Source organism: Nannospalax galili, unplaced genomic scaffold (assembly GCF_000622305.1).
Source record: "Nannospalax galili isolate Female #2095 unplaced genomic scaffold, S.galili_v1.0 scaffold139, whole genome shotgun sequence".
NCBI lineage: Eukaryota > Metazoa > Chordata > Mammalia > Rodentia > Spalacidae > Nannospalax > Nannospalax galili.
Window position 1 is genome coordinate 3848554 of NW_008345884.1, and position 8853 is coordinate 3857406.

General features: G+C 40.4%; 1 protein-coding gene across 4 annotated transcripts in view; it reads right to left on the bottom strand.

Annotated features, from left to right (window-relative positions):
• Rictor (RPTOR independent companion of MTOR complex 2) overlaps window positions 1-3559 on the bottom strand; it is a 151650-nt gene extending 148091 nt beyond the window's left edge. For all 4 annotated transcript variants that reach the window (XM_029567780.1, XM_029567781.1, XM_008842089.3 and 1 more), the window contains exons 1-2: window positions 3489-3559; window positions 3284-3331 (exon numbers count right to left, since the gene is read on the bottom strand). In XM_029567780.1, the coding sequence (XP_029423640.1) occupies window positions 3284-3331; window positions 3489-3537 (97 nt within the window). In that variant the 5' untranslated portion in view covers window positions 3538-3559. The remainder of the gene's footprint in view (window positions 1-3283; window positions 3332-3488) is intronic.
• Window positions 3560-8853: the final 5294 nt, after the last annotated feature.

Sequence of the window (8853 nt, forward strand, 5' to 3'; positions counted from 1 at the left end):
AAAAAAAAAAAACCACAAAAACCCAGTTATCATCACATACGCTATTCCATACACCCAATTAATACAACACACTACCTCCAAAAAAAAGTTTGAATTGTATGGTTCCTTGTTAATAAATGTGTAATAGTCAAGACAATCTCTTGGGCTGGGAAGATAAATTAGAGAAGTACTGGCTGTAAGCATAAGGACCTGAGTTCAGTCCCCAGAACATATGTAAAAAAGCATGCACTTGCGATCCCAGGTCTGGATAGGGAGACCAGCAATCTCTGGGTTCACTGGCCAGCCAGTCCAGCCTAATTCATAAGCTCCAAAGGCCAGTGTTCGAACTTGTCTCAATAAGACACAGCTCCTAAAGTACAAAACCTGAGTTTGTACACTGGCTTCTACACATATGCACGTGCAAGTGCATGTGTACCTGCACACACACATGTACTCATGCACACAACTGTGTGACAGATTTTTAAAAATACTTTTATTGTTCTTATTTTATGTGTATGAGTGTTTTGCCTGCCTGTGCCTAAGTGCACCTGTGTTGTTCAATGCCCACAGAAGCCAGAAGAGGGCGTCTGATCTCATGGAACTGGAATTACGGATGTAAGTGGCATGTGGGTTCTGGGAACTGAACCAGACTCCTCTGCAAAAGCCAGAGCCATCTCTCTAGCCCCCACCTGACATATTTTTCATGTGATTTAAAGAATCCTAACTTCACAATGCAGGAAAGCAACTAACATTACATTAAGTGTCACCCACAAACAATAAGGTCTTAGCAAAGAACTTTAAGAACTACTTTCATATTCTTACTAACCCTTTGAAGTTACCCCTTCTTTTTAAGATAGAGAAACCAAGAGTTCGACAAGGTCAACTAACTTGCCCTGAATCACCCAACTACTGTCACACCTGAGATTACAACCAAGAACTATTTGGCTTTACCGTCAGCTTTCTTGACAACATACTGACAGCTCCATTAGGGGTTACTATGATCATAACCTTTATGTAAAATGAATGTGGTGGTCTATACAATGAATTTCTCAAAAATTACAAATAATCAGAATGAGAGCAAACACTGCCTTTGCATCAAATAAGACAAAAATGTGGCTGTCAAACTTTATCTTGACATACTGTAATCCAATCCACAAACAGCTGTTCTTCCACCGCAACACAAACCGTCTCACCAGGCTCAAATTCTTACTAAAGTTGAATTCCTCAGGAACTTTCTTCATGTGTGATCCCCAAGCCTTCTAACAATGGAATAGCTGTCAAAATAACAGTTTCTCTAAACAATAGCATCACTGTATAAGTCTAACTCATAACTTTTTCCCCCTAAACTTCCTTATGATATAGAATTACAGTTCTCATATAATTTCTCACACTTACTTGTGCAAATTGCTTCTGCAGTTTCAAGAGGTGGGGTACATTTTATTCCAAATTCTAGTATATTTTGTCAAGCCAAGTAGAAAAAGCATTTTCTGGGCATTTTTATGTAATCCTAGAAACAAGTATTCAACCTAAGAAGAGTTTTACTAACGTCTCAGAGGATGTAGCATTTTTAATAGGAAATAGAGTGAACTCTGTTCCTGGGTTGAAACTGAAGAAAACTACAAGTTTCAAATGAAGCTTGTACCCAAACTTCTCTAGGGCCCAAAATTTTGACATTAACCACACAAGCCAGTATATAAAGGAACATAGCCAAGTCAATTTACCAGATAACTACAATTTATTCCTAGCTCCACATCCAAGCAGATGTTTAATGTAGAAACTAGGTTCAAGTTTACCTAAGCGTCCTTTTCACACAAATGATTGGATTCAAATTAAATCTCTACTATACCAATAAGAAGAGTGAAATGCAAACTTTTTATAGGAATCATCCTTGTTAGAAAGCCTGCTGGAAAATCCATTTTCTATTCATTTTTCATATATGAAGTTTACAAACTTGCACAAAGGTCAAAAGCTTTACCACTTTCTACACTAATTCTCAAACCTATCTAATGAAGACTTATTTCAAATTAGTGATTTAATTAACTGACATTTCCAGGGCTTACGCCCTTTATACTGTATTTTAGAACAGTATCTACCTTTCAAAGGACCTGTTTACCTAAAACTGAGTTCCTAAACTATCAGAATCAAATATAAAATTCCAAATATGTACTCACGCAACTAAATGAAAACTGGTCTTTCAGTATACAAAGATTCTTAAGAGAAAAACTAAAAATTGAGAACGCATTATACTGTCAATAGAGAGAAGTTTCAACAAGCTCACATCTACCCCACACTCCGAGTACAATACAGTGTAAAAGCTAAACTGATCTCACGTAAGAATGTTTACGACTTTTTCTTTAACTTCCTAGTGTTTCACGGATGTCAAAAAGTGATTCTGTATGGCTGAACTAGGTTAGACTCCAAGCTACAGCGCTGTGAAATACGACCGTCGGAATCAGTAGACCAAATCCTGTTTATGGAGGAAGATTAAAGAATCTTGTGTATAACTCAGGAGGAAAAGAATCTTGTGTATAACTGACTACTAATGCTTCAACGAGATATCGTCGAATAAACACCAATATGGTGACCGATCGGTAGCCAGAATCAGTTCTTCAAAATATAGCCCGGGCTTTCCGGGCTCGGAAGGTGTAAACAAACCTTCCCCACTGCTGAAGGTAAACAATGAACCAGCAGCGGGGTGAGGGGGCGGTCTCTAGCCAACTACCGACCCAGCAGGCCGGGAAAGGGAAGCGGGGAAAAACACGGCATACAAGAGACACTTCGCAGTAACCACCAGCTCTGCATTTCACGCCCAGTTATCAGTGCTACGGGTCCCCAGACGACCGCGCGGGTCAAGAGACACCCATCATGCAGACAGCAAGCACCCAACATGCTGGTCCGGCATCTGTTCCGGAGGACAGGAGGACGGGGCGGGCAGGATGTGGTCGCTCTTCCCTCAAACATCCTCCAGCAACCTAAATAACAACGTCTACCTCGCTCCAGGCCGCCCCCGGGATTAAGCTGCCTGGGAGCTGGGATGGGTACGATTCGGCTCCGGCGGGGGCGCAGAGAGCCCGGGGTCCGGGCCGCGCTCCCGTGCACCGCAGCGGCCCGGGGCCAGAGAAGGGCTTGGCCGAGGGCAGTGGGCGCCGGCCGGGGGATGGGGCCGGGGTCGGCACCGGGCTCGGCTCGCTTGGCCCCTCGCTGGCCCGCGGGTCGCGTGCCGACCGCCCTGGCTCCCAGCCCGACCTTCCCCTGCCGCGGGCCCGCGCCGCTCCTCCCCGGCAGCGCCCCTCGCCGGCGTTACCTCGGGTCAGATCCAGCGGGACGTTCTCCTCGCCGCTGTCATTCCGCCCTGCGCGAAACAGACACACAGCCCCAGTTAGGATTCGCTCGCAGCCCGCGGTCGCCAGCGCCCTGGCTCGTTTTCCCCACCCGGGACCCCGGGCGCACAGCTAGCGCCGAGGTCCCCATCGCGGGTAGCCGCGCCGCGAGGGCGGTACCGGGCTTACCTCGTATTCGAAGGTTCTTCAGAGAGCGGCCGCGGCCGATCGCCGCCATATTGACGGGTTTCAGTCACAACACCGGAAACCTCGCCCAATCGCGCGAGAACCCCTTCCCCTCCCCGCGCGCCGCGCCCGCCCCCCGCGGCAGCGCCCCCGCCCCTCCGTACGGCGGCGGCGACTCGGCTCGGAGCTGCGGCTGCGGACCCGGGATGAGGCACGCAGGGACCCGCGGCCGAGGGAGCGCACGCGTGGCGGGAGGCGCCTTTCCCACGGGCTGGGCGGGGGGGGGGGGTCCCGCGGCTTTGAGGATGCGAACCCTGAGTCCACGCGGCGTCGGCGGCGGCGGAGGAGGAGGAGGAAAAGGAGGAGGAGGAGGCCGGGATGCGGACGGCTGGCCACCTGCTGAAACCGCCCAGCCGCAGTCCGGCTAAGCTTTGAAGCCGCTTCCTTACTCTCAATTGAAGCTATTTTTATTAATGAAAAAAAAAAAAAACCCACGCTCTATACATTGTAGTCGCCCTTCAATCCCGTCCCAGAACGGCTTCGCTTCAAGTGAACACGCTGCAAAGTTTCTTTTCCACCGACGCTCTGACCATTGAGCTAAGCAGCCTCGTACTTGTGAAGCGAAGCCACACGCAGCCGAGTGCAGGCGGGAGGGTGCAGGGCTGCTTTTTGTCCACCTGGCGTTGGACGTGCTAGGAGGGTGCTGAAGCCTTGTTCAGGGCGGTCGTCCCAGCGGGACTGTTCCCCTGCGCGCCAGCGCCAGGAGGCCCAAGGGAGGGTTTCCTCTCTGCCTGGAGCCTGGGGAAAGGAGGCTGCGCTCCCTGTCCTGGTTTTCTGTTTGTGGCTACTACATCACTGACTAATGTAGATGTCCTGCGTGGTTATACTTAATACCTAAAACTAGCAATTATTAATTGAACGGATTCAGTTCTGGAAGCGGTTTAATACGCTCACTTGGCCCCTAACCCAGCATTTTTCTCTTAAACTATTTACTTTAATAAGAGGGTGAGCATTTTGTCTCCAGTTCAACTCGCTCTGTTCCAGGTTTAAAGTAGATCTCTTGTCTTAACCACTTCTTTTCCAAGCTGTAGTTACTACAAATGTCTCAGACAAATAAATATTCGATAAATATTTGTTGAAGGAGTAAACGCCTTGGCTGTCTTCCATGTTATAATGTTCTTCATGCCTTTTTTAAAAAAAGAAAAAGTATTATTGGAAAGATATCTACTGCCTTGGTTAATAATAGTCAACGACTGCGAACTCCTAAGTGACCAAAGGTAGAGATTGTGTGTGCAAATATGGCAGCCATTTAAAATGACTATGTTGATCTAGTTTAGTAATAGTGTATGATATTAAACCAAGGAGGAAATTGCAAATTTTCGGGTTTTATAGATGTCTGAAATAGATACAGGATTAAAAGCGTATAGGATTTTTTTATGTCCACATGGGTAGAAAAAAATCCGAGAAATGTATCCGAATGTTAACTTTTTTCTCTCAGTTGTGTAATCGCATCTGCCCTTTTTGTTCTTGATTGGTCGTCTAACCTTTAAGTGTACTGTGGTTGGCATATGACAACTGTAGAAAAAGTAAAAGGTTTTAAAAGAAAATAAAAGGACCATCATCGGGAAATAAAGTAGGAGTAGTGCTTTCTTAAGATGCTGCCTTTTGTTTATTCCAGGTCCTTGGCTGTGGGGCCGCCTTCTGATTCTTGCTGCTGCTATTGTGCTTAGATTTAAGGATCTAACACAATTACAGCACTTTAAAAAAAAAAGCTCCTGACATTATCAATATTAGCTTTAATAACAAACTTGCTTCCGTTTTAACAGTTTTCAAGTCTCACTGAAAGTTATTTATCCTATTTCCTGCCTAAGACAACAACAACAAAACTTGAGGTCTTGCCAGAACATTAAGAATTTTATATTTCATCCCTGCATATATTACCATCTTTCATTATTTTTAAAAAGTAGAAATCTAGCCGGGCGTGGTGACACACGCCTTTAATCCCAGCACGTGGGAGGCAGAGGCAGGCAGATCTCTGTGAGTTCAAGGCCAGCCTGGTCTACATAGTGGGTTCCAGGACAGCTGGGGCTACAGGGAGGAAAAAAAAAAAAAAAAAAAAAAAAAAGAAAGAAAAAGTAGAAATCTATCAATGGAAACTCTACCAGATTCCAGATTCTTACAATAGTTCTAATTTTCAAGCAATCATTTTGATTCTATTATTTATCCTTATCCATTTTAAACTAACTATTCCCTAACATGGTTTACCTTCATTTTCTTGTTCAGTCTATCCTGAAAGTAAATACAACTGATGTACTTTAAATTACTTGAGGGACTTCTGGGCCTGAACTCAAAAGACTTTATCTCATAACTGTATATTCTTATTTAAAGACCAGTATTCAATTACTCTATCTCTTCCAGGAGAAAAATAAATACGTACTTTCTTCAATCTGACATAATTTCCTTCTGCTACCATTTCATTCCACTATGTTCTTAAAGCAGTTAGCGTTTTAGTCAAAAGAACAAATTCTTAATGTTTGCAAATGACACTCAACTGGAAAGCAGTTTAGATAAGTAATGATAAACCATGCATAATGTTATGTTTGCTTTTTAAACAATACCACTCATGTTGACCCCAGAACACGTTATTTATTTTTTTTAAGAACCAGTTATTTGATACTTATGTTCCTCTTTAAACTTGTTTTTTTCCTTGTTTATTTTAACCCACCCGAATGACTTACTCATTTTGTTTACTTCTTACTACTTCTGTAATTTGATTTTGATTCTAATCTAGTCATTGTGGATGTGACTTCCTCTTCTTAGTTTTCATTTCCCAGCTAGCTTTCTTTTGTTATGTCAATGAATGTTTTTTTCTGATAATATTAGTCATTGATAAAAAAAAATGTTACAAGAGATGGAGTCCAATACCACACCCCTAAATGATAACTGCTTGATTTTGAATATACAGTGACATCATTGATAGTCACTGTCTGGGTTCAATTCCCTATCCTGGTGCATACAGTTAATAATTCTAAAACCATATTTTAATCAGTTTGGGGCACCGTTGTAATGCTGAACAGAAACAAAAGCTTCCTTGCCAAACTCTTAGTTCCCTTTAATCTGTCTGCTTTGCTACAGAGGCAGTATGAGGATAAAACAAGCTGAACCACAAAGCTTGGTCAGACCATTTCTTGGTAACTTCTCTTTGTAGTCCAGTCACTCGTTTAATATCTAGATGAAGGCCATTAAAACAACAGACAATGGACTCCGTGAAACATATGTTACAATCCTACTCTGGGTAGATTGTGAAGATCCATCTTCGATCACAACAAAATAGTTAAATTTTTAAGTTTAAGATTTTATGAATAATTATTTTAGGATTCCTTTATATTTTATCCTGTCCCAATATAATAATTTAAATTTAATTTTAAACAGTTATAGAAGATATAAAGACCCTCTACAGAAACAGTTTTAAATTAAGAATAAATTTACATTTATTGCTAACGTAATGTAGGAGGGAGTGCAATCCAGTTTCAACAGTGATTATGGAGTGGCAGAAATTTTTTGAGTGAGTTCTTTTCTTTATTGGTCTCGCTTTATACTAAAACAAATTTTTTACTTGCATAATCTTTTGTAGGGAAAACTAGAGAAATTTTGTTTGCCATTTTAAAATCAAATTATAAACATTTGTTTGTAAATAATTTGCTAAGCAGTTTCAAAATTGCTTTTGTACTGTCATCATTAAAAAAAACATTTGCATATGTACTCCAATACATATATATTTACCTTCTTATCAAGTTAAAAAAGATAAAGATGAAATAAAAATCATTAAAGGTTGTTACTTTTCTAATGGTATAGGTAGTAGAAATGAGACAAAATATATGTTTTTCCTATATTTCTTGTTGAACCCTCTGTAGTAGCAATTCCAAAGACTAGTTCTAAAAATGGAATTTAATAAAGATAAAACCTCACAAAAATCAAATAGACTTATTCTATTTCCTAGTTTCTAAACCATAACACTTGTTTTCCAGTTCCACCCATCAGTTATACAAAGATTTGTTCTAAGTAATTCCACTGATACATGTCCATCTTCCTTCGTATTGGCCAGTCTCCCCAGATAACTAGAAGAAATAAAATTGGGAAAATTTCAGCAAAAGGTTGCAAAATGATTTCAAAACCATTCATTTGAAAGATATTTAAGCAGATCAGAAAACTGTTTCCATGATTTTTAAGAGTGCAAATTTGAAATTTTATGGGACATGTTTATATTTTAATTGTGGTCAGAAAAAAAATCACATCACTATGAATCATTTCCAGCTGTTTTCTAACTGTTCTTGTCCTAACACACGTTTCTTTTGAAAGTAATGATGTTCTTAGCTATTGTTAACATATTTGTCGTAAAGAGAAAGATTACACTTTTAAAATATGATAGATAGCATGCTTTTGGAAGCCACTGGTCATAGGGGTCAGGGGCTTTAAAAAAAAAAAACAACAAAACCCTCAAGCATATATATAGTACAAAAAAATTTTGTGCTTCTCAACAAAGCAGAAATTAAACTTGGATGTAAGGGCTTGTTTCTATAAAATTATCACATTTAGAACTATATCCTCTTAAAATTTTATATGCAGGAACTACTTCTTCAACTTTCTTTTGCTCTCTTTAAGGAAGTTATTTGCTAAATTGGACACATGTTCTTCGGAATTTTTTATTATGATGGAACAGGGGGAAAAGTAGTTATTTGTATATTTCAGTACTAGAGATAATTCAGCACATGCCAAAAGCTGACACAAATTTAAAAGCAACTGTGCTGAGCCAACTGCACAGCAAAACTTCAATAATTCCAGTATATTCAAAGACCTTTTTAAATCTTTAGCCCTCCTCCCACTTCTGCTGGTTTACCAATGAAGCTCCATTTCAGATTTGTCTTTTATTTGTTTCTACTGTAGAAAATAGAATTGTATTCCACACTGATAATGTGGCCTTTTGTCTAATGACTAAAAAGAAATATCTCCTTTTAGAAAGTAGTCAGTTCAATAGTGTATGACTTCTAACATCATTAAAAGGATAATTATCCTCATATTCTGACTGCTTGTTTTAAAAAAACATTTTACTAATCAGATAGCTTTGTAATGCTATTAAGTAACATTTTGTGGAACAATTTATGCTTTGAGTTAAGTAATGGTGGATAATACATACAAATTCCTATTTCACATAATGACAATTTAATTTTTAGAATTTTAGAAAGTCTGGTGGACATAACATCTAATTATATCATCATTACTTTTTCTTCTTTACAAAGTTGTTAAATGCTAAAATCAGAACCACTAAATCTTTCAGACTAAAAACTTTGTGCTTATGTTGTGCTTTCAG